The following is a 26,313-nucleotide window of genomic DNA, read 5'->3' as shown; positions in this document are numbered from 1 at the left end:
TGTGGGCCTACATTAGAGGCTTCTTCTCTGCCCACAACGTGCATGTTTACAAGACACTTGAGGGAAACTTAACACTTAATGATGCTTGAGAGAAATGAATCATTGTTTGCCTCTATTGTTCTTGAGTTGCCATGATTAGTACCTTTGCATAGTCTATTTAATGAGTTAAAAGTTCCCCATTTTGCTTGCTTCAGTTTGGGGAACTTTTATCAGTAAAAAGTGCACCATTTTTACTTGCCTCACTTTGGGGGCTAGATTTCCTGGCCTGGAACACTCAGCCACACTTAAGCAGTCCTCCTCAGGCACACACTCCCATTGACACCCGCAGGAGCACCAGTTCCAATCCGGTCTATAATTGGACCATCCGCAAAAATCAGTCCAATTCAGGACACTTTTTAAATAACGAAAGTGTTCCAAAGTTAACCCTTTGTTTACATGCTGCATTTTCAAACCCTTTTAACTGATAAAAAGTGTGCCATATTTACTTCATTCACATTGGGGCAGTTTTATTTGTTAAGGGTGCCCCATAATTACTTCATTTTGGAACACTTTTAACTGATTAAAAGTGTCCCATTCTTACTTGCTTCACTTCGGGGAGCTTTAATGAGTTAAAAGTTCCCCATTTTGCTTGCTTCAGTTTGGGGGACTTTTATCAGTTAACCGTGCCCCATTCTTACTTGCCTCACTTTGGGGGCTAGATTTCCTGGCCTGGAACACTCAGCCACACTTCAGCAGTCCTCCTCGGGCACACACTCCCATTGACACCCGCAGGAGCACCAGTTCCAATCCGGTCTATAATTGGACCATCCGCAAAAATCAGTCCAATTCAGGACACTTTTTAAATAACGAAAGTGTTCCAAAGTTAATCCTTTGTTTACATGCTGCATTTTCAAACCCTTTTAACTGATAAAAAGTGTGCCATATTTACTTCATTCACATTGGGGCAGTTTTATTTGTTAAGGGTGCCCCATAATTACTTCATTTTGGAACACTTTTAACTGATTAAAAGTGTGCCATTCTTACTTGCTTCACTTCGGGGAGCTTTAATGAGTTAAAAGTTCCCCATTTTTACTTGCTTCAGTTTGGGGGACTTTTATCAGTTAACCGTGCCCCATTCTTACTTGCCTCACTTTGGGGGCTAGATTTCCTGGCCTGGAACACTCAGCCACACTTAAGCAGTCCTCCTCGGGCACACACTCCCGTCGACACCCGCTGGAGTACCGGTTCCAATCCGGTCTATAATTGGATCATCCGCAAAAATGAGTCCAATTCAGGACACTTTTTAAACTACGAAAGTGTACCAAAGTTAACCCTTTGTTTACATGCTGCATTTTCAAACACTTTTAACTGATAAAAAGTGTGCCATATTTACTTCCTTCCCTTTGGGGAACTTTTTTTGGTTAAGGGTGCCCCATGATTACTTCATTTTGGAACACTTTTAACTGATGAAAAGTGTGCCATTCTTACTTACTTCACTTGGGGGAGCTTTAATGAGTTAAAAGTTCCCCATTTTTACTTGCTTCAGTTTGGGGAACTTTTATCAGTAAAAAGTGCCCCATTCTTACTTGCCTCACTTTGGGGGCTAGATTTCCTGGCCTGGAACACTCAGCCACACTTAAGCAGTCCTCCTCGGGCACACACTCCCGTCCAAGCCCCCTGGTACTTCATGGTACTTTGCAAAACAACCAGGCTCCAGGACTCCAATTTGGTCTATTTCCCCCGAGAAAAATTTCCCAACTTCGGCCGGCTTACCTTCTCAGAGCCGCCGTCATCCACTTCCTCAACCGACCTCCAGGAGCCAGGCTCCAATTTGGCACACTTTTCACCTGAGAAATTAAGTACCCGAGATCAACACTTGATATTTATATTGCTCACTGAGGTGAAGGTCTCTCCCCAGTACGTTGTCTAATGCAAGGTTGAGCGGAGCCCTTGCTGGCAGTGTGGAGTGGCTCCCTGGCTTGTTGGCTGTAGCTGGTTGTTGGTACACTGTTGAGAAATGAGACTCTACTGGATTGGCAGGAGGTGGATTAAAGTGAGAACTCGTTGCCGTTGCTGGGCCACTAGGAAGTTGCAACTCCAAAAACGATGCCACCTGCTATGTAGAATGGGTCAGAGGTGCTGAAGTGATGACATGTGCTGAAGGATGTGGCACAGGTTGTATCGCAGGAGTGGGTGCTAATGCCGGGCCATGTTTCAGTCTCACAGACCTATGGGGCTTGGGTACTGAACCCTGGAGCTGAGCTGTTGGGTTTGCCAGTTGAGCATGTATCGCTGGGGTGGCAGCAGGTTGCAGCATTTGCTGTGGTCCCGTAGGAAGCACTGTAGAGACCGGAATAACTGGTTGCATAACTTGTGGGGGGGGAATAGGCAGGTACAATGCAGGAGCAGGTGTTGAAGGTAACTGAGTTGACAGCGAGGGCTGGGTAGTAGATGGAAGCATGTTGGCCTGCCTCATCTGCGCTGGCGTGGATAAGTCTTGGAAAGCATCTGACTTGTCAGAGTGTGCAGATGAAGGTGTAGCCCTCCAAGATAGCAGCTTGTGCAGTGTCGAGAGACCCTGAGTCGGATATGTACCAACTGAGTAACATGTGTGCCTACTGGATCTGCTATGGCTGTATGAACCTCTGTGGGATGATCTGCCGGAATTACTGCTGTGGTGGCTGCTAGAGTGGGAAACAGCAGTGAGTTGATCTGGGTGCACAGATGGCTGGACTCCAACCTGGTAATCCTCCAGATAAAGCAGGTCAGATGTGCTGTCTCTGTGGATGTCTTCGGGCCTCTGCGCCGCCTGATGCTGCATCGTCCATGATACTCTTCTATAGTTGCACTCCATCCGGCTCGAAGGACCAATGTTTGAGGGGGAGACTCAGAAAGAAGGATTGCTGGTTGAGGCGGTGGATTATGGACTATGAATCCGATTAGAGAATCAAGGCACTTGGACAGAGAGATCTGATGTGTCTTCTTTAATGAATGTTGTTGAACTTTAACATCACTGTACAACAAATGCACGTGTGTGTGTGGTCTGAAAATATATGGAAAGCAATAAAATGTATCATAAATATGCTCAAAATATAATTTAACAGTTAAATCAGAATAAACATTCATAAATAAACTGCCATATGATCAAAAGCTTACCAGTAATATCCCTTACTTAAGTCCAAACTGTTACTTAAGCATAACACAACAACAGAAATACAATATAATTGGCGGAGGAGACTGTACAAATTCCAACATAATGTCAGCAGAGGCAGGGCATACTTAACATCCTTGGAGCCTTACATATTGAAGTAACCACACAAAATACTTTCATGTCACACAAACTGGAATAAATCATCAACAGATCCATGACTAAGAATTAAAAAGCACTTACATTTCCTCAAGAACGCACAAAAGGTATGAGAAACAAACAGAAAGTCCACGCAGCTTCACACAGTCTGCTCACTTGCTGGTCTGCTGCTCATTTGTGTGGCTGAACATGCTCTGACCTGTTCAGTCGCATTACTGCCTTTCACCAGTAGATGGCGTTTCACCTGTTGGCTTTCTCACAAACACTGAGGTCCAAACGTCACCGGCCTGGTCTCCCAACAGTTACAAAGTGAACTTTATTCTAAATCGTGTATTTGGATTTTTTCAGGATTGATCGGTTCATTATTGATTCAATATAGATTGAATTTAAAGCATGAATTTGATGATGTCATCTTCAGTTTGTTCAGATGCAGCTTTGCAAACCTAAGCTGTGCTGCCATGTTCTTTTTAGAGAGAAGAAGCTTCCTCCTGCAGCCCTTCCAAACAAGCCATACTTGTTCGGTCTTTTTCTAATTGTGTTGACATGACCTTTAACCTTTAACATGCTAACTGAGGCCTGTAGAGTCTGAGATGTAGCTCTTGGCTTTTTGACCTTGGGGTGAACTTGCTGGGACGTCCAGTCCTGGGAAGATTGACAGCTGTCCTGAATGTTATCCACATCTAAAGGAAGTTAGATAACAATAAACCAGTTTCTTCCTGCCTGTCAAGTTATGATCGTATCTGTTTGACCTGGGTTACCTTTACATAAAAATCTAAAGGCCTTATGTAAGTTCTGCTCTGAATTAGAATTAAGAGTAAGAAAAATATGACCAGAAAGTTACTGTAGTTTCTGAATTACCTTAGTGTTCAGATCTGAGTATTTAACTTAAAAACAGAGCTTAAACACAATCAGATGAGTAATGATCCACATAAAAAAATGTTTTATTTTTTTAGTATTTTTTATTTTACACTCAAAGTTAATGCACCTGTATAAAAATACTAGAGCATCACAAAGCTGCTGCTTTGTGATCTTTAATTTTTAAACCTGTTATGTTTTTGTGATGAATATCTGAGTAATGAGCGTATGTAGAACTAATGATTAATTATTTCTGTTGAACCTAACCCATGCTTTTATCTGCATATGTGATCCAGAAGGTATTTAAAACATTGAGTGAATGTGAACACAGCAACTTGTTTCCAGTAAGATGATCTGTACTCAAGGAACTAAACAGCATTTTGTGTCAACGCTTCATCAGGAAGAAAACTTTAAACTGTGAGGCTCGTTCCAAAAATTCCTCTTTAGGTGCGCCGCAGAAGAGGAGTCGTCTATTAACTCAGGACCTTCCTACAAACGCTGGCACGGCACCAGGTGGTCATCACAGCAACCTTCACAGCAGCGTGGGTGGTGAGCTGCACTTGGAATGGTTCTGACCACTTCTGATGGTTCCACTTCTTGGCCAAAAGGTCCTCATCACAACCCCGGGAGAGATGCTAGTCATTGGGCTCTGAGTATACCTGGTACCAAAGTGTTTATTTTAAGAGAAACTCAGGGAGATCTGTTACAAACTATGGTGACACACAACATGACTACAGTAAAGAAGAAGAGGCAAAACACCACAGAGTGATAAAAAAGACCGAAAAAGACCCCTCTCACAGGTGCTGGACTAACTGTATGAAATTATCGACTGGCAAGAAGCCAGTCCTTCATTCATGTTCCTACAAAGCCTGCCAGTGTTGGGAAAACAAGTTGAGTTTAACTCTAAATGAGTAACTTACTTCAGAATGTTGTGGAGTTCACAGTGTCTACTTACTTCAGAGTACATATTGAGATATATATCAATCTGTTCTACACCAGCCTTCAGATCGCTCCTCAGTCCTGTTGATGCCAGCCTTCAGACAGGCTGAGGCGCAAGAAGCCAATGACTCACTCGGTCCAGTGCTGGACCAGCCAATAAGACATCATCCTGTCTGACTGCTCATTTGCTTCTGCCCTTTGGACTGGAAAGTTTTCCAAAATTCTACTGATAACATCAGGGGCTACATACCTGAATATGTTCACAAATGCATGAAGAATGTCATATTGGAGTAGCACTCACACTGCCCTCTTCCACCTGGACCAGAAGAACACATACTGTATGTATGGATGCTGTTTATGGAATACTGGTCTGCTTTCAGCACCATAGTTCCACCCAGGCTTGTCCCAACCTCCAGGATCTCTACATCAATGTCTCCTTATGCAACTGGGTGTTGGACAGGTGGACAGAGTCTGCTGCTTGAGATTCTTGGGGCTCAACATCAGTGACAATCTGAGCTGGTCACATCACGGAAGGAGCGAGGAAACGACTCCTTTCCACAGCAGCTGAGGAGGTTTGGCATGGACTCCAGAATACTCACCAACTTCTACCTATGCACCAGAGAGTATTCGGTCTGGCTGATACCACAGTCGTAATTCTCTGGACCACATAGCTCTACATGGGGTGGTCAGATCGAGGACTGAACTGCCAGCCATCCAGGACCTCTACAGAAAGCGCTGAAGGAGGAAGGCCCAGTGGATAATCTCTGATCCCAGCCACAAAGTCTTCACACTCCTGACATCTGCAGGTGGTGCAGGAGCATCCACATCAGCAGGTTCAGATATAGTTTCTACCCACAAGCCATCAGACTACTGACCTTCGTGAATACTTTGCACTCATTGTACATGTTGTATATTTTCTTACTTCTATGCTGTTTGATATTTTTATCCTCCATTTCTATTGTTTTATTTTTCACTTTATAGTTTAATTAGATGTCACATATGTGTAATTTTTAATTCTTAAATTATTGCAATATCTGAAGGAGCTCGGGGTCCAAGAGTTTCTTTACCGGTGGTGAAGTCCCATTGTTATCTGTATACAACAATAAAAACTTGACTAATTTCATTGCAGACAGCATGAACGCACACTATGTTGTTTCATATATTAATAAGAATATCTTGTGATAATGATAACTTACGGTTTGTAGAAGAATGAGGAAGGCAGCAGCACCAGCGAACCCAGCTATTAAGTGCCACTTATAATCAAGGCCAAGAATTTCCTCTCTGAATGTAAAGGGAATGAGAATGAGAGGGGTGTGAGGCAAGCAGCCAGAAATGTCACCTGATGTTACACAACATATAGGTGGAAGACGTCCCATTACAGTAACAGCCAGGAGCTCATTTCTGCCATATGTAACGTAAACTTGTTTGATTGGTTTGAGTTGGAATTCATTCTTTGGAAAGACAGAAATGTTCATCCATACATCATCCACAAGACATCTGCTTCCTCGTTTCATTCAACATTCCAGAACCACCTGAAAACGTATAAAAGCGCCGTTCTCCTGTTTGTGTTCAGCGTCTCTGAGTCAGGATCCACTGCAGCAAAGGTAACACAGGCATTATTCTCAATTATCGAACAATCATTTAATGTTAGACAAATTACACTTAATCTGTCTGCACAGTTGTTGATGTTCTGATCGTCTACTTTTATTTCTTTAATGTCTCTCCTCAGATGGCATCAGGTTTTCACTTGGTTTTCTTCTTCTGTTTCATCAGTGGCCTACTGATTGTTGACAGTGTAAGTAAAACTAACTCACTTTCATGGTCTTTCATTTCCACTGTTTCTACTTTCCTCCTCTGAGACGGAGCAACACTCAGCTCACTCTCAACTACCGTTGGGACAAAAGAGAAAATATTAAAAATAAATGATGATCTCTGAAGTTTGCTTTAACCCAGAGCAACTTTCTAACATAACTTTTACTTGTTTTATCAGTGATAAGGAATGCTCCAGAGCAGAACTATAGTATTAGTTGTTAGCAGGTTGTTCACAGGTGTAGGAAGGTATGAAAATAAAAGCAGCAGCTGTTATCAAATCTAATGTGGGAGCACAACAGCAGTTAAACTCATATAACACACATTCAAGCCCAACAGAGTACTGCAGCTTCATAACTAACATATTTTTAGTCTAAATACAAGATGGGAACATGTTCCTGTTGAAAAGTAAAAACTATTCATTGGTTTCCATGTGTTTTTTTCTTCACTGGGGTCTGTCCAGGATGCAGGTGAAGCGCCAGGTAAGTGGTTCTAATTTTATTTCCTGTTGAGCTTCAAGAAGCAGATTCTCAGAAAAATAAAAGATTTTGATGGCAGGAATCAAAGTGAAAAGTGCAGCTTTGATCATGGATCAAATTCCTGTATTTTGCACTGATGATCTTCTGTCTAATATAAACACTGTGGCAGTTCCTCCTGGCTGTTCCTCTGGCTGTCCTTCTGGTTGGACGCAGTTCGGCTCTCGCTGTTTCATTTTCTACCGCACAGCAAAGTCTTGGATTGATGCAGAGGTCAGTGAAAAAACAAAGATATCGCTTATTGCTGAAGGAACAAGTCAAGTGTGAAATATTGTGAAATATTTCCTGAGTTTTCCAAAACAAAAACTAATGTGGTTTTAGACGAACTGAGCTCAATAAGTGTCCCACAACAGTTCCTGCCTGAACATTTCCTTCCTGCTGCAGTGGAGCTCTGAATTTATCATTGATATTATGCCAGAGACACAAGCTGTGAGATATCCAAGGCTGAGGACCTGCCTTCATGCCTATGATTGTATATATTTATATCTGTATATTTGGTACCTTCCACAGACATTCAGTGACAAGAAATTAGAGCTATTGATCGTTTTTTATGCTGGAGAAATTCTGTTTCAGTACAGTCAAAATGAGATTAACAAATATATAATTCCTACCATGTCTCTGATATAAAACAAGCACCAGAATCTTAAGCACCTCTGTTTTTATTGTCAGCATTTTTGCATGTCTATTGGTGGGAATCTGGCTTCAATCCACTCTGCTGATGAGAACATCTTCCTCAGTAACCTGGTTAAGAGAGTGACCGGCGCTCATTACCACACCTGGGTTGGAGGTTCTGACGCGGTCGCAGTGAGTTACACGGTGCAATTTATCAAATAAAGGTTTCTACTTAATGTGTGATATCAGCATGTCACACTTAATGTGTCAGAGTATTTTACATTAATATAATACAATTATTCATTTGTAATGTTTTGTTGACACATAACTCAAACACACACTTAATAAATGGTCTTTTATGAGGCAGCAGGTTGCAGCATTGTTAAATCTGATTATATAATACTGTCATACATGTCTCCATACTACACATTGTATTTCCTCTTTCAGGAGAAAAGGTGGCTGTGGAGTGATGGATCACACTTTGACTATTTGCGCTGGTTTAGGGGGCAGCCTGACAACCATAAAGGAAATGAGCACTGCCTTGAGATCAATTTCGGAGGTACAAACAGAGGTTACTCTACACTTTATGGACAACATATGGACACTGACAGTGTTCTCACTTTTTATGTCGACATCACATGAAGTCGCAGTGACAGCAGAATGTTTAAATATCAACACTTCATTTTCACTGAAGAGCTCAATTACAACTGATATGTGAACAAACTATTTACAGGAAATAACATGAAACTAACTCATTCAAGCTGCTGCAGGTTACAATGAACCCAGAGCACCACATCATGGTTGGCCTTGACTTAAAATGGGTGCTGGCTTGAACTCCTGCCATGAACTACTTTAGATTCTGCTGCTTGTTCCCATGTTTAAATCTGTCAAAATGACAGACGTCTTTCACATTTTTCCAATTTTTCAATAATGGAAAATATTTCCCTAACAAGACTCTTGGCACAAATATAAGTATTTGTTTTAAGATGTTGATTTTTTATTGAGATATTTGGAGACATCACAGCCCACTTTGTGCAGTAGGGTCACAGTGTCGTGTTTAAGAAGCATTTGAACATTTACAGACAGAGATATTCAACACACTCTTATGCACTGGAACAGGAACAAGCTTGTGTAAAAACCTAAATTAATGCATGTTTCTCTGTGTTTGTTTTTCCAAAATATCCATGAACAGTAACGTACTGGAACGATGGATCATGTACAGGTGGAAGATCTTTCATTTGTGCCAAGAAGCTGTGATGCATCCGGCCATGTCAGCAACAAGGATAATCTCAGGCCTCATCACTCTTTTCTGTTCTAATCAAACACTTCCAGATTAACACAGAGCAGCAGAGCTCTTATGATTATGATTTGTGATTGTGTTTCATCATATATTAACTCTGCAGTTATTAATTTCACTGTAGACTTTATCTGCATGTTCAATAAAAATCCTCCAAATGCTGTTCTGAATCCCTCTTTGTTCTGTGATTACTTGTGTCCTTTCTATGGTTTTATGTTTTTGGTGCAGCTGACTGAAGTTATCTGTGTGAACATGTGGGCCTACATTAGAGGCTTCTTCTCTGCCCACAACGTGCATGTTTACAAGACACTTGAGGGAAACTTAACACTTAATGATGCTTGAGAGAAATGAATCATTGTTTGCCTCTATTGTTCTTGAGTTGCCATGATTAGTACCTTTGCATAGTCTATTTAATGAGTTAAAAGTTCCCCATTTTGCTTGCTTCAGTTTGCGGAACTTTTATCAGTAAAAAGTGCCCCATTCTTACTTGCCTCACTTTGGGGGCTAGATTTCCTGGCCTGGAACACTCAGCCACACTTAAGCAGTCCTCCTCAGGCACACACTCCCATTGACACCCGCAGGAGCACCAGTTCCAATCCGGTCTATAATTGGACCATCCGCAAAAATCAGTCCAATTCAGGACACTTTTTAAATAACGAAAGTGTTCCAAAGTTAATCCTTTGTTTACATGCTGCATTTTCAAACCCTTTTAACTGATAAAAAGTGTGCCATATTTACTTCATTCACATTGGGGCAGTTTTATTTGTTAAGGGTGCCCCATAATTACTTCATTTTGGAACACTTTTAACTGATTACAAGTGTGCCATTCTTACTTGCTTCACTTCGGGGAGCTTTAATGAGTTAAAAGTTCCCCATTTTTACTTGCTTCAGTTTGGGGGACTTTTATCAGTTAACCGTGCCCCATTCTTACTTGCCTCACTTTGGGGGCTAGATTTCCTGGCCTGGAACACTCAGCCACACTTAAGCAGTCCTCCTCGGGCACACACTCCCGTCGACACCCGCTGGAGTACCGGTTCCAATCCGGTCTATAATTGGATCATCCGCAAAAATGAGTCCAATTCAGGACACTTTTTAAACTACGAAAGTGTACCAAAGTTAACCCTTTGTTTACATGCTGCATTTTCAAACACTTTTAACTGATAAAAAGTGTGCCATATTTACTTCCTTCCCTTTGGGGAACTTTTTTTGGTTAAGGGTGCCCCATGATTACTTCATTTTGGAACACTTTTAACTGATGAAAAGTGTCCCATTCTTACTTACTTCACTTGGGGGAGCTTTAATGAGTTAAAAGTTCCCCATTTTTACTTGCTTCAGTTTGGGGAACTTTTATCAGTAAAAAGTGCCCCATTCTTACTTGCCTCACTTTGGGGGCTAGATTTCCTGGCCTGGAACACTCAGCCACACTTAAGCAGTCCTCCTCGGGCACACACTCCCGTCCAAGCCCCCTGGTACTTCATGGTACTTTGCAAAACAACCAGGCTCCAGGACTCCAATTTGGTCTATTTCCCCCGAGAAAAATTTCCCAACTTCGGCCGGCTTACCTTCTCAGAGCCGCCGTCATCCACTTCCTCAACCGACCTCCAGGAGCCAGGCTCCAATTTGGCACACTTTTCACCTGAGAAATTAAGTACCCGAGATCAACACTTGATATTTATATTGCTCACTGAGGTGAAGGTCTCTCCCCAGTACGTTGTCTAATGCAAGGTTGAGCGGAGCCCTTGCTGGCAGTGTGGAGTGGCTCCCTGGCTTGTTGGCTGTAGCTGGTTGTTGGTACACTGTTGAGAAATGAGACTCTACTGGATTGGCAGGAGGTGGATTAAAGTGAGAACTCGTTGCCGTTGCTGGGCCACTAGGAAGTTGCAACTCCAAAAACGATGCCACCTGCTATGTAGAATGGGTCAGAGGTGCTGAAGTGATGACATGTGCTGAAGGATGTGGCACAGGTTGTATCGCAGGAGTGGGTGCTAATGCCGGGCCATGTTTCAGTCTCACAGACCTATGGGGCTTGGGTACTGAACCCTAGAGCTGAGCTGTTGGGTTTGCCAGTTGAGCATGTATCGCTGGGGTGGCAGCAGGTTGCAGCATTTGCTGTGGTCCCGTAGGAAGCACTGTAGAGACCGGAATAACTGGTTGCATAACTTGTGGGGGGGGAATAGGCAGGTACAACGCAGGAGCAGGTGTTGAAGGTAACTGAGTTGACAGCGAGGGCTGGGTAGTAGATGGAAGCATGTTGGCCTGCCTCATCTGCGCTGGCGTGGATAAGTCTTGGAAAGCATCTGACTTGTCAGAGTGCGCAGATGAAGGTGTAGCCCTCCAAGATAGCAGCTTGTGCAGTCGAGAGACCCTGAGTCGGATATGTACCAACTGAGTAACATGTGTGCCTACTGGATCTGCTATGGCTGTATGAACCTCTGTGGGATGATCTGCCGGAATTACTGCTGTGGTGGCTGCTAGAGTGGGAAACAGCAGTGAGTTGATCTGGGTGCACAGATGGCTGGACTCCAACCTGGTAATCCTCCAGATAAAGCAGGTCAGATGTGCTGTCTCTGTGGATGTCTTCGGGCCTCTGCGCCGCCTGATGCTGCATCGTCCATGATACTCTTCTATAGTTGCACTCCATCCGGCTCGAAGGACCAATGTTTGAGGGGGAGACTCAGAAAGAAGGATTGCTGGTTGAGGCGGTGGATTATGGACTATGAATCCGATTAGAGAATCAAGGCACTTGGACAGAGAGATCTGATGTGTCTTCTTTAATGAATGTTGTTGAACTTTAACATCACTGTACAACAAATGCACGTGTGTGTGTGGTCTGAAAATATATGGAAAGCAATAAAATGTATCATAAATATGCTCAAAATATAATTTAACAGTTAAATCAGAATAAACATTCATAAATAAACTGCCATATGATCAAAAGCTTACCAGTAATATCCCTTACTTAAGTCCAAACTGTTACTTAAGCATAACACAACAACAGAAATGCAATATAATTGGCGGAGGAGACTGTACAAATTCCAACATAATGTCAGCAGAGGCAGGGCATACTTAACATCCTTGGAGCCTTACATATTGAAGTAACCACACAAAATACTTTCATGTCACACAAACTGGAATAAATCATCAACAGATCCATGACTAAGAATTAAAAAGCACTTACATTTCCTCAAGAACGCACAAAAGGTATGAGAAACAAACAGAAAGTCCACGCAGCTTCACACAGTCTGCTCACTTGCTGGTCTGCTGCTCATTTGTGTGGCTGAACATGCTCTGACCTGTTCAGTCGCATTACTGCCTTTCACCAGTAGATGGCGTTTCACCTGTTGGCTTTCTCACAAACACTGAGGTCCAAACGTCACCGGCCTGGTCTCCCAACAGTTACAAAGTGAACTTTATTCTAAATCGTGTATTTGGATTTTTTCAGGATTGATCGGTTCATTATTGATTCAATATAGATTGAATTTAAAGCATGAATTTGATGATGTCATCTTCAGTTTGTTCAGATGCAGCTTTGCAAACCTAAGCTGTGCTGCCATGTTCTTTTTAGAGAGAAGAAGCTTCCTCCTGCAGCCCTTCCAAACAAGCCATACTTGTTCGGTCTTTTTCTAATTGTGTTGACATGACCTTTAACCTTTAACATGCTAACTGAGGCCTGTAGAGTCTGAGATGTAGCTCTTGGCTTTTTGACCTTGGGGTGAACTTGCTGGGACGTCCAGTCCTGGGAAGATTGACAGCTGTCCTGAATGTTATCCACATCTAAAGGAAGTTAGATAACAATAAACCAGTTTCTTCCTGCCTGTCAAGTTATGATCGTATCTGTTTGACCTGGGTTACCTTTACATAAAAATCTAAAGGCCTTATGTAAGTTCTGCTCTGAATTAGAATTAAGAGTAAGAAAAATATGACCAGAAAGTTACTGTAGTTTCTGAATTACCTTAGTGTTCAGATCTGAGTATTTAACTTAAAAACAGAGCTTAAACACAATCAGATGAGTAATGATCCACATAAAAAAATGTTTTATTTTTTTAGTATTTTTTATTTTACACTCAAAGTTAATGCACCTGTATAAAAATACTAGAGCATCACAAAGCTGCTGCTTTGTGATCTTTAATTTTTAAACCTGTTATGTTTTTGTGATGAATATCTGAGTAATGAGCGTATGTAAAACTAATGATTAATTATTTCTGTTGAACCTAACCCATGCTTTTATCTGCATATGTGATCCAGAAGGTATTTAAAACATTGAGTGAATGTGAACACAGCAACTTGTTTCCAGTAAGATGATCTGTACTCAAGGAACTAAACAGCATTTTGTGTCAACGCTTCATCAGGAAGAAAACTTTAAACTGTGAGGCTCGTTCCAAAAATTCCTCTTTAGGTGCGCCGCAGAAGAGGAGTCGTCTATTAACTCAGGACCTTCCTACAAACGCTGGCACGGCACCAGGTGGTCATCACAGCAACCTTCACAGCAGCGTGGGTGGTGAGCTGCACTTGGAATGGTTCTGACCACTTCTGATGGTTCCACTTCTTGGCCAAAAGGTCCTCATCACAACCCCGGGAGAGATGCTAGTCATTGGGCTCTGAGTATACCTGGTACCAAAGTGTTTATTTTAAGAGAAACTCAGGGAGATCTGTTACAAACTATGGTGACACACAACATGACTACAGTAAAGAAGAAGAGGCAAAACACCACAGAGTGATAAAAAAGACCCAAAAAGACCCCTCTCACAGGTGCTGGACTAACTGTATGAAATTATCGACTGGCAAGAAGCCAGTCCTTCGTTCATGTTCCTACAAAGCCTGCCAGTGTTGGGAAAACAAGTTGAGTTTAACTCTAAATGAGTAACTTACTTCAGAATGTTGTGGAGTTCACAGTGTCTACTTACTTCAGAGTACATATTGAGATATATATCAATCTGTTCTACACCAGCCTTCAGATCGCTCCTCAGTCCTGTTGATGCCAGCCTTCAGACAGGCTGAGGCGCAAGAAGCCAATGACTCACTCGGTCCAGTGCTGGACCAGCCAATAAGACATCATCCTGTCTGACTGCTCATTTGCTTCTGCCCTTTGGACTGGAAAGTTTTCCAAAATTCTACTGATAACATCAGGGGCTACATACCTGAATATGTTCACAAATGCATGAAGAATGTCATATTGGAGTAGCACTCACACTGCCCTCTTCCACCTGGACCAGAAGAACACATACTGTATGTATGGATGCTGTTTATGGAATACTGGTCTGCTTTCAGCACCATAGTTCCACCCAGGCTTGTCCCAACCTCCAGGATCTCTACATCAATGTCTCCTTATGCAACTGGGTGTTGGACAGGTGGACAGAGTCTGCTGCTTGAGATTCTTGGGGCTCAACATCAGTGACAATCTGAGCTGGTCACATCACGAAAGGAGCGAGGAAACGACTCCTTTCCACAGCAGCTGAGGAGGTTTGGCATGGACTCCAGAATACTCACCAACTTCTACCTATGCACCAGAGAGTATTCGGTCTGGCTGATACCACAGTCGTAATTCTCTGGACCACATAGCTCTACATGGGGTGGTCAGATCGAGGACTGAACTGCCAGCCATCCAGGACCTCTACAGAAAGCGCTGAAGGAGGAAGGCCCAGTGGATAATCTCTGATCCCAGCCAAGAAGTCTTCACACTCCTGACATCTGCAGGTGGTGCAGGAGCATCCACATCAGCAGGTTCAGATATAGTTTCTACCCACAAGCCATCAGACTACTGACCTTCGTGAATACTTTGCACTCATTGTACATGTTGTATATTTTCTTACTTCTATGCTGTTTGATATTTTTATCCTCCATTTCTATTGTTTTATTTTTCACTTTATAGTTTAATTAGATGTCACATATGTGTAATTTTTAATTCTTAAATTATTGCAATATCTGAAGGAGCTCGGGGTCCAAGAGTTTCTTTACCGGTGGTGAAGTCCCATTGTTATCTGTATACAACAATAAAAACTTGACTCATTTCATTGCAGACAGCATGAACGCACACTATGTTGTTTCATATATTAATAAGAATATCTTGTGATAATGATAACTTACGGTTTGTAGAAGAATGAGGAAGGCAGCAGCACCAGCGAACCCAGCTATTAAGTGCCACTTATAATCAAGGCCAAGAATTTCCTCTCTGAATGTAAAGGGAATGAGAATGAGATGGGTGTGAGGCAAGCAGCCAGAAATGTCACCTGATGTTACACAACATATAGGTGGAAGACGTCCCATTACAGTAACAGCCAGGAGCTCATTTCTGCCATATGTAACGTAAACTTGTTTGATTGGTTTGAGTTGGAATTCATTCTTTGGAAAGACAGAAATGTTCATCCATACATCATCCACAAGACATCTGCTTCCTCGTTTCATTCAACATTCCAGAACCACCTGAAAACGTATAAAAGCGCCGTTCTCCTGTTTGTGTTCAGCGTCTCTGAGTCAGGATCCACTGCAGCAAAGGTAACACGGGCATTATTCTCAATTATCGAACAATCATTTAATGTTAGACAAATTACAGTTAATCTGTCTGCACAGTTGTTGATGTTCTGATCGTGACTACTTTTATTTCTTTAATGTCTCTCCTCAGATGGCATCAGGTTTTCACTTGGTTTTCTTCTTCTGGTTCATCAGTGGCCTACTGATTGTTGACAGTGTAAGTAAAACTAACTCACTTTCATGGTCTTTCATTTCCACTGTTTCCACTTTCCTCCTCTGAGACGGAGCAACACTCAGCTCACTCTCAACTACCGTTGGGACAAAAGAGAAAATATTAAAAATAAATGATGATCTCTGAAGTTTGCTTTAACCCAGAGCAACTTTCTAACATAACTTTTACTTGTTTTCTCAGTGATAAGGAATGCTCCAGAGCAGAACTATAGTATTAGTTGTTAGCAGGTTGTTCACAGGTGTAGGAAGGTATGAAAATAAAAGCAGCAGCTGTTATCAAATCTAATGTGGGAGCACAACAGCAGTTAAACTCATATAACACACATTCAAGCCCAACAGAGTACTGCAGCTTCATAACTAACATATTTTTAGTCTAAATACAAGATGGGAACATGTTCCTGTTGAAAAGTAAAAACTATTCATTGGTTTCCATGTGTTTTTTTCTTCACTGGGGTCTGTCCAGGATGCAGGTGAAGCGCCAGGTAAGTGGTTCTAATTTTATTTCCTGTTGAGCTTCAAGAAGCAGATTCTCAGAAAAATAAAAGATTTTGATGGCAGGAATCAAAGTGAAAAGTGCAGCTTTGATCATGGATCAAATTCCTGTATTTTGCACTGATGATCTTCTGTCTAATATAAAAACTGTGGCAGTTCCTCCTGACTGTTCCTCTGGCTGTTCCTCTGGCTGTCCTTCTGGTTGGACGCAGTTCGGCTCTCGCTGTTTCATTTTCTACCGCACAGCAAAGTCTTGGATTGATGCAGAGGTTAGTGAAAAAACAAAGATATCGCTTATTGCTGAAGGAACAAGTCAAGTGTGAAATATTGTGAAATATTTCCTGAGTTTTCCAAAACAAAAACTAATGTGGTTTTAGACGAACTGAGCTCAATAAGTGTCCCACAACAGTTCCTGCCTTATCATTTCATTCCTGCTGCAGTGGAGCTCTGAATTTATCATTGATATCATGCCAGAGACACAAGCTGTGAGATATCCAAGGCTGAGGACCTGCCTTCATGCCTATGATTGTATATATTTATATCTGTATATTTGGTACCTTCCACAGACATTCAGTGACAAGAAATTAGAGCTATTGGTTGTTTTTTATGCTGGAGAAATTCTGTTTCAGTACAGTCAAAATGAGATTAACAAATATAGAATTCCTACGATGTCTCTGATATAAAACAAGCACCAGAATCTTAAGCACCTCTGTTTTTATTGTCAGCATTTTTGCATGTCTATTGGTGGGAATCTGGCTTCAATCCACTCTGCTGATGAGAACATCTTCCTCAGTAACCTGGTTAAGAGAGTGACCGGCGCTCATTACCACACCTGGGTTGGAGGTTCTGACGCGGTCGCAGTAAGTTACACAGTGCAATTTATCAAATAAAGGTTTCTACTTAATGTGTGATATCAGCATGTCACACTTAATGTGTGAGAGTATTTTACATTAATATAATACAATTATTCATTTGTAATGTTTTGTTGACACATAACTCAAACACACACTTAATAAATGGTCTTTTATGAGGCAGCAGGTTGCAGCATTGTTAAATCTGATTATATAATACTGTCATACATGTCTCCATACTACACATTGTATTTCCTCTTTCAGGAGAAAAGGTGGCTGTGGAGTGATGGATCACACTTTGACTATTTGCGCTGGTTTAGGGGGCAGCCTGACAACCATAAAGGAAATGAGCACTGCCTTGAGATCAATTTCGGAGGTACAAACAGAGGTTACTCTACACTTTATGGACAACATATGGACACTGACAGTGTTCTCACTTTTTATGTCGACATCACATGAAGTCGCAGTGACAGCAGAATGTTTAAATATCAACACTTCATTTTCACTGAAGAGCTCAATTACAACTGATATGTGAACAAACTATTTACAGGAAATAACATGAAACTAACTCATTCAAGCTGCTGCAGGTTACAATGAACCCAGAGCACCACATCATGGTTGGCCTTGACTTAAAATGGGTGCTGGCTTGAACTCTTGCCATGAACTACTTTAGATTCTGCTGCTTGTTCCCATGTTTAAATCTGTCAAAATGACAGACGTCTTTCACATTTTTCCAATTTTTCAATAATGGAAAATATTTCCCTAACAAGACTCTTGGCACAAATATAAGTATTTGTTTTAAGATGTTGATTTTTTATTGAGATATTTGGAGACATCACAGCCCACTTTGTGCAGTAGGGTCACAGTGTCGTGTTTAAGAAGCATTTGAACATTTACAGACAGAGATATTCAACACACTCTTATGCACTGGAACAGGAACAAGCTTGTGTAAAACCTAAATTAATGCATGTTTCTCTGTGTTTGTTTTTCCAAAATATCCATGAACAGTAACGTACTGGAACGATGGATCATGTACAGGTGGAAGATCTTTCATTTGTGCCAAGAAGCTGTGATGCATCCGGCCATGTCAGCAACAAGGATAATCTCAGGCCTCATCACTCTTTTCTGTTCTAATCAAACACTTCCAGATTAACACAGAGCAGCAGAGCTCTTATGATTATGATTTGTGATTGTGTTTCATCATATATTAACTCTGCAGTTATTAATTTCACTGTAGACTTTATCTGCATGTTCAATAAAAATCCTCCAAATGCTGTTCTGAATCCCTCTTTGTTCTGTGATTACTTGTGTCCTTTCTATGGTTTTATGTTTTTGGTGCAGCTGACTGAAGTTATCTGTGTGAACAGCCTACATTAGAGGCTTCTTCTCTGCCCACAACGTGCATGTTTACAAGACACTTGAGGGAAACTTAACACTTAATGATGCTTGAGAGAAATGAATCATTGTTTGCCTCTATTGTTCTTGAGTTGCCATGATTAGTACCTTTGCATAGTCTATTTAATGAGTTAAAAGTTCCCCATTTTGCTTGCTTCAGTTTGCGGAACTTTTATCAGTAAAAAGTGCCCCATTCTTACTTGCCTCACTTTGGGGGCTAGATTTCCTGGCCTGGAACACTCAGCCACACTTAAGCAGTCCTCCTCGGGCACAAACTTCCGTTGACACCCGCAGGAGCACCAGTTCCAATCCGGTCTATAATTGGACCATCCGCAAAAATCAGTCCAATTCAGGACACTTTTTAAATAACGAAAGTGTTCCAAAGTTAACCCTTTGTTTACATGCTGCATTTTCAAACCCTTTTAACTGATAAAAAGTGTGCCATATTTACTTCATTCACATTGGGGCAGTTTTATTTGTTAAGGGTGCCCCATAATTACTTCATTTTGGAACACTTTTAACTGATTAAAAGTGTCCCATTCTTACTTGCTTCACTTCGGGGAGCTTTAATGAGTTAAAAGTTCCCCATTTTTACTTGCTTCAGTTTGGGGGACTTTTATCAGTTAACCGTGCCCCATTCTTACTTGCCTCACTTTGGGGGCTAGATTTCCTGGCCTGGAACACTCAGCCACACTTCAGCAGTCCTCCTCGGGCACACACTCCCATTGACACCCGCAGGAGCACCAGTTCCAATCCGGTCTATAATTGGACCATCCGCAAAAATCAGTCCAATTCAGGACACTTTTTAAATAACGAAAGTGTTCCAAAGTTAATCCTTTGTTTACATGCTGCATTTTCAAACCCTTTTAACTGATAAAAAGTGTGCCATATTTACTTCATTCACATTGGGGCAGTTTTATTTGTTAAGGGTGCCCCATAATTACTTAATTTTGGAACACTTTTAACTGATTAAAAGTGTGCCATTCTTACTTACTTCACTTCGGGGAGCTTTAATGAGTTAAAAGTTCCCCATTTTTACTTGCTTTAGTTTGGGGAACTTTTATTAGTTAAACGTGCCCCATTATTACTTGCCTCACTTTGGGGGCTAGGTTTCCTGGCCTGGAACACTCAGCCACACTTAAGCAGTCCTCCTCGGGCACACACTCCCGTCGACACCCGCTGGAGTACCGGTTCCAATCCGGTCTATAATTGGATCATCCGCAAAAATGAGTCCAATTCAGGACACTTTTTAAACTACGAAAGTGTACCAAAGTTAACCCTTTGTTTACATGCTGCATTTTCAAACACTTTTAACTGATAAAAAGTGTGCCATATTTACTTCCTTCCCTTTGGGGAACTTTTTTTGGTTAAGGGTGCCCCATGATTACTTCATTTTGGAACACTTTTAACTGATGAAAAGTGTGCCATTCTTACTTACTTCACTTGGGGGAGCTTTAATGAGTTAAAAGTTCCCCATTTTTACTTGCTTCAGTTTGGGGAACTTTTATCAGTAAAAAGTGCCCCATTCTTACTTGCCTCACTTTGGGGGCTAGATTTCCTGGCCTGGAACACTCAGCCACACTTAAGCAGTCCTCCTCGGGCACACACTCCCATCCAAGCCCCCTGGTACTTCATGGTACTTTGCAAAACAACCAGGCTCCAGGACTCCAATTTGGTCTATTTCCCCCGAGAAAAATTTCCCAACTTCGGCCGGCTTACCTTCTCAGAGCCGCCGTCATCCACTTCCTCAACCGACCTCCAGGAGCCAGGCTCCAATTTGGCACACTTTTCACCTGAGAAATTAAGTACCCGAGATCAACACTTGATATTTATATTGCTCACTGAGGTGAAGGTCTCTCCCCAGTACGTTGTCTAATGCAAGGTTGAGCGGAGCCCTTGCTGGCAGTGTGGAGTGGCTCCCTGGCTTGTTGGCTGTAGCTGGTTGTTGGTACACTGTTGAGAAATGAGACTCTACTGGATTGGCAGGAGGTGGATTAAAGTGAGAACTCGTTGCCGTTGCTGGGCCACTAGGAAGTTGCAACTCCAAAAACGATGCCACCTGCTATGTAGAATGGGTCAGAGGTGCTGAAGTGATGACATGTGCTGAAGGATGTGGCACAGGTTGTATCGCAGGAGTGGGTGCTAATGCCGGGCCATGTTTCAGTCTCACAGACCTATGGGGCTTGGGTACTGAACCCTAGAGCTGAGCTGTTGGGTTTGCCAGTTGAGCATGTATCGCTGGGGTGGCAGCAGGTTGCAGCATTTGCTGTGGTCCCGTAGGAAGCACTGTAGAGACCGGAATAACTGGTTGCATAACTTGTGGGGGGGAATAGGCAGGTACAACGCAGGAGCAGGTGTTGAAGGTAACTGAGTTGACAGCGAGGGCTGGGTAGTAGATGGAAGCATGTTGGCCTGCCTCATCTGCGCTGGCGTGGATAAGTCTTGGAAAGCATCTGACTTGTCAGAGTGCGCAGATGAAGGTGTAGCCCTCCAAGATAGCAGCTTGTGCAGTCGAGAGACCCTGAGTCGGATATGTACCAACTGAGTAACATGTGTGCCTACTGGATCTGCTATGGCTGTATGAACCTCTGTGGGATGATCTGCCGGAATTACTGCTGTGGTGGCTGCTAGAGTGGGAAACAGCAGTGAGTTGATCTGGGTGCACAGATGGCTGGACTCCAACCTGGTAATCCTCCAGATAAAGCAGGTCAGATGTGCTGTCTCTGTGGATGTCTTCGGGCCTCTGCGCCGCCTGATGCTGCATCGTCCATGATACTCTTCTATAGTTGCACTCCATCCGGCTCGAAGGACCAATGTTTGAGGGGGAGACTCAGAAAGAAGGATTGCTGGTTGAGGCGGTGGATTATGGACTATGAATCCGATTAGAGAATCAAGGCACTTGGACAGAGAGATCTGATGTGTCTTCTTTAATGAATGTTGTTGAACTTTAACATCACTGTACAACAAATGCACGTGTGTGTGTGGTCTGAAAATATATGGAAAGCAATAAAATGTATCATAAATATGCTCAAAATATAATTTAACAGTTAAATCAGAATAAACATTCATAAATAAACTGCCATATGATCAAAAGCTTACCAGTAATATCCCTTTCTTAAGTCCAAACTGTTACTTAAGCATAACACAACAACAGAAATGCAATATAATTGGCGGAGGAGACTGTACAAATTCCAACATAATGTCAGCAGAGGCAGGGCATACTTAACATCCTTGGAGCCTTACATATTGAAGTAACCACACAAAATACTTTCATGTCACACAAACTGGAATAAATCATCAACAGATCCATGACTAAGAATTAAAAAGCACTTACATTTCCTCAAGAACGCACAAAAGGTATGAGAAACAAACAGAAAGTCCACGCAGCTTCACACAGTCTGCTCACTTGCTGGTCTGCTGCTCATTTGTGTGGCTGAACATGTTCTGACCTGTTCAGTCGCATTACTGCCTTTCACCAGTAGATGGCGTTTCACCTGTTGGCTTTCTCACAAACACTGAGGTCCAAACGTCACCGGCCTGGTCTCCCAACAGTTACAAAGTGAACTTTATTCTAAATCGTGTATTTGGATTTTTTCAGGATTGATCGGTTCATTATTGATTCAATATAGATTGAATTTAAAGCATGAATTTGATGATGTCATCTTCAGTTTGTTCAGATGCAGCTTTGCAAACCTAAGCTGTGCTGCCATGTTCTTTTTAGAGAGAAGAAGCTTCCTCCTGCAGCCCTTCCAAACAAGCCATACTTGTTCGGTCTTTTTCTAATTGTGTTGACATGACCTTTAACCTTTAACATGCTAACTGAGGCCTGTAGAGTCTGAGATGTAGCTCTTGGCTTTTTGACCTTGGGGTGAACTTGCTGGGACGTCCAGTCCTGGGAAGATTGACAGCTGTCCTGAATGTTATCCACATCTAAAGGAAGTTAGATAACAATAAACCAGTTTCTTCCTGCCTGTCAAGTTATGATCGTATCTGTTTGACCTGGGTTACCTTTACATAAAAATCTAAAGGCCTTATGTAAGTTCTGCTCTGAATTAGAATTAAGAGTAAGAAAAATATGACCAGAAAGTTACTGTAGTTTCTGAATTACCTTAGTGTTCAGATCTGAGTATTTAACTTAAAAACAGAACTTAAACACAATCAGATGAGTAATGATCCACATAAAAAAATGTTTTATTTTTTTAGTATTTTTTATTTTACACTCAAAGTTAATGCACCTGTATAAAAATACTAGAGCATCACAAAGCTGCTGCTTTGTGATCTTTAATTTTTAAACCTGTTATGTTTTTGTGATGAATATCTGAGTAATGAGCGTATGTAAAACTAATGATTAATTATTTCTGTTGAACCTAACCCATGCTTTTATCTGCATATGTGATCCAGAAGGTATTTAAAACATTGAGTGAATGTGAACACAGCAACTTGTTTCCAGTAAGATGATCTGTACTCAAGGAACTAAACAGCATTTTGTGTCAACGCTTCATCAGGAAGAAAACTTTGAACTGTGAGGCTCGTTCCAAAAATTCCTCTTTAGGTGCGCCGCAGAAGAGGAGTCGTCTATTAACTCAGGACCTTCCTACAAACGCTGGCACGGCACCAGGTGGTTATCACAGCAACCTTCACAGCAGCGTGGGTGGTGAGCTGCACTTGGAATGGTTCTGACCACTTCTGATGGTTCCACTTCTTGGCCAAAAGGTCCTCATCACAACCCCGGGAGAGATGCTAGTCATTGGGCTCTGAGTGGACCTGGGACCAAAGTGTTTATTTTAAGAGAAACTCAGGGAGATCTGTTACAAACTATGGTGACACACAACATGACTACAGTAAAGAAGAAGAGGCAAAACACCACAGAGTGATAAAAAAGACCCAAAAAGACCCCTCTCACAGGTGCTGGACTAACTGTATGAAATTATCGACTGGCAAGAAGCCAGTCCTTCGTTCATGTTCCTACAAAGCCTGCCAGTGTTGGGAAACCAAGTTGAGTTTAACTCTAAATGAGTAACTTACTTCAGAATGTTGTGGAGTTCACAGTGTCCACTTACTTCAGAGTACATATTGAGATATATATCAATCTGTTCTACACCAGCCTTCAGATCGCTCCTCAGTCCTGTTGATGCCAGCCTTCAGACAGGCTGAGGCGCAAGAAGCCAATGACTCACTCGGTCCAGTGCTGGACCAGCCAATAAGACATCATCCTGTCTGACTGCTCATTTGCTTCTGCCCTTTGGACTGGGAAGTTTTCCAAAATTCTACTGATAACATCAGGGGCTACATACCTGAATATGTTCACAAATGCATGAAGAATGTCATATTGGAGTAGCACTCACACTGCCCTCTTCCACCTGGACCAGAAGAACACATACTGTATGTATGGATGCTGTTTATGGAATACTGGTCTGCTTTCAGCACCATAGTTCCACCCAGGCTTGTCCCAACCTCCAGGATCTCTACATCAATGTCCCCTTATGCAACTGGGTGTTGGACAGGTGGAGAGAGTCTGCTGCTTGAGATTCTTGGGGCTCAACATCAGTGAGAATCTGAGCTGGTCACATCACGAAAGGAGCGAGGAAACGACTCCTTTCCACAGCAGCTGAGGAGGTTTGGCATGGACTCCAGAATACTCACCAACTTCTACCTATGCACCAGAGAGTATTCGGTCTGGCTGGTACCACAGTCGTAATTCTCTGGACCACATAGCTCTACATGGGGTGGTCAGATCTGCACATCGCATTACGAGGACTGAACTGCCAGCCATCCAGGACCTCTACAGAAAGCGCTGAAGGAGGAAGGCCCAGTGGATAATCTCTGATCCCAGCCACAAAGTCTTCCCACTCCTGACATCTGCAGGTGGTGCAGGAGCATCCACATCAGCAGGTTCAGAGATAGTTTCTACCCACAAGCCATCAGACTACTGACCTTCGTGAATACTTTGCACTCATTGTACATGTTGTATATTTTCTTACTTCTATGCTGTTTGATATTTTTATCCTCCATTTCTATTGTTTTATTTTTCACTTTATAGTTTAATTAGATGTCACATATGTGTAATTTTTAATTCTTAAATTATTGCAATATCTGAAGGAGCTCGGGGTCCAAGAGTTTCTTTACCGGTGGTGAAGTCCCATTGTTATCTGTATACAACAATAAAAACTTGACTCATTTCATTGCAGACAGCATGAACGCACACTATGTTGTTTCATATATTAATAAGAATATCTTGTGATAATGATAACTTACGGTTTGTAGAAGAATGAGGAAGGCAGCAGCACCAGTGAACCCAGTTATTAAGTGCCACTTATAATCAAGGCCAAGAATTTCCTCTCTGAATGTAAAGGGAATGAGAATGAGAGGGGTGTGAGGCAAGCAGCCAGAAATGTCACCTGATGTTACACAACATATAGGTGGAAGACGTCCCATTACAGTAACAGCCAGGAGCTCATTTCTGCCATATGTAACGTAAACTTGTTTGATTGGTTTGAGTTGGAATTCATTCTTTGGAAAGACAGAAATTTTCATCCATACATCATCCACAAGACATCTGCTTCCTCGTTTCATTCAACATTCCAGAACCACCTGAAAACGTATAAAAGCGCCGTTCTCCTGTTTGTGTTCAGCGTCTCTGAGTCAGGATCCACTGCAGCAAAGGTAACACGGGCATTATTCTCAATTATCGAACAATCATTTAATGTTAGACAAATTACAGTTAATCTGTCTGCACAGTTGTTGATGTTCTGATCGTGACTACTTTTATTTCTTTAATGTCTCTCCTCAGATGGCATCAGGTTTTCACTTGGTTTTCTTCTTCTGTTTCATCAGTGGCCTACTGATTGTTGACAGTGTAAGTAAAACTAACTCACTTTCATGGTCTTTCATTTCCACTGTTTCTACTTTCCTCCTCTGAGACGGAGCAACACTCAGCTCACTCTCAACTACCGTTGGGACAAAAGAGAAAATATTAAAAATAAATGATGATCTCTGAAGTTTGCTTTAACCCAGAGCAACTTTCTAACATAACTTTTACTTGTTTTATCAGTGATAAGGAATGCTCCAGAGCAGAACTATAGTATTAGTTGTTAGCAGGTTGTTCACAGGTGTAGGAAGGTATGAAAATAAAAGCAGCAGCTGTTATCAAATCTAATGTGGGAGCACAACAGCAGTTAAACTCATATAACACACATTCAAGCCCAACAGAGTACTGCAGCTTCATAACTAACATATTTTTAGTCTAAATACAAGATGGGAACATGTTCCTGTTGAAAAGTAAAAACTATTCATTGGTTTCCATGTGTTTTTTTCTTCACTGGGGTCTGTCCAGGATGCAGGTGAAGCGCCAGGTAAGTGGTTCTAATTTTATTTCCTGTTGAGCTTCAAGAAGCAGATTCTCAGAAAAATAAAAGATTTTGATGGCAGGAATCAAAGTGAAAAGTGCAGCTTTGATCATGGATCAAATTCCTGTATTTTGCACTGATGATCTTCTGTCTAATATAAAAACTGTGACAGTTCCTCCTGGCTGTTCCTCTGGCT

General features: G+C 41.9%; 1 protein-coding gene and 1 long non-coding RNA gene across 2 annotated transcripts in view; both read left to right on the top strand.

Annotated features, from left to right (window-relative positions):
* Positions 1 to 8,679, top strand: part of LOC140271275 (type-2 ice-structuring protein-like) — a 32,116-nt gene extending 23,437 nt beyond the window's left edge. Inside the window, exons 5-7 of the mRNA XM_072366418.1 lie at positions 7,538 to 7,638; positions 8,095 to 8,229; positions 8,485 to 8,679. Of these exons, the coding sequence (XP_072222519.1) occupies positions 7,538 to 7,638; positions 8,095 to 8,229; positions 8,485 to 8,679 (431 nt within the window). The remainder of the gene's footprint in view (positions 1 to 7,537; positions 7,639 to 8,094; positions 8,230 to 8,484) is intronic.
* An 8,026-nt stretch (positions 8,680 to 16,705) lies between these two features.
* LOC140271786 (uncharacterized) lies at positions 16,706 to 17,746 on the top strand. Its single transcript, XR_011907868.1, has 3 exons — positions 16,706 to 16,794; positions 17,251 to 17,385; positions 17,641 to 17,746. It is a non-coding gene; the product is annotated as an uncharacterized lncRNA (long non-coding RNA).
* Positions 17,747 to 26,313: the final 8,567 nt, after the last annotated feature.

The sequence above is a fragment of the Leuresthes tenuis genome, unplaced genomic scaffold, assembly GCF_036924035.1.
Source record: "Leuresthes tenuis unplaced genomic scaffold, fLeuTen1.0.hap1 SCAF_16, whole genome shotgun sequence".
NCBI lineage: Eukaryota > Metazoa > Chordata > Actinopteri > Atheriniformes > Atherinopsidae > Leuresthes > Leuresthes tenuis.
This window is presented reverse-complemented; position numbering and strand designations above follow the sequence as displayed.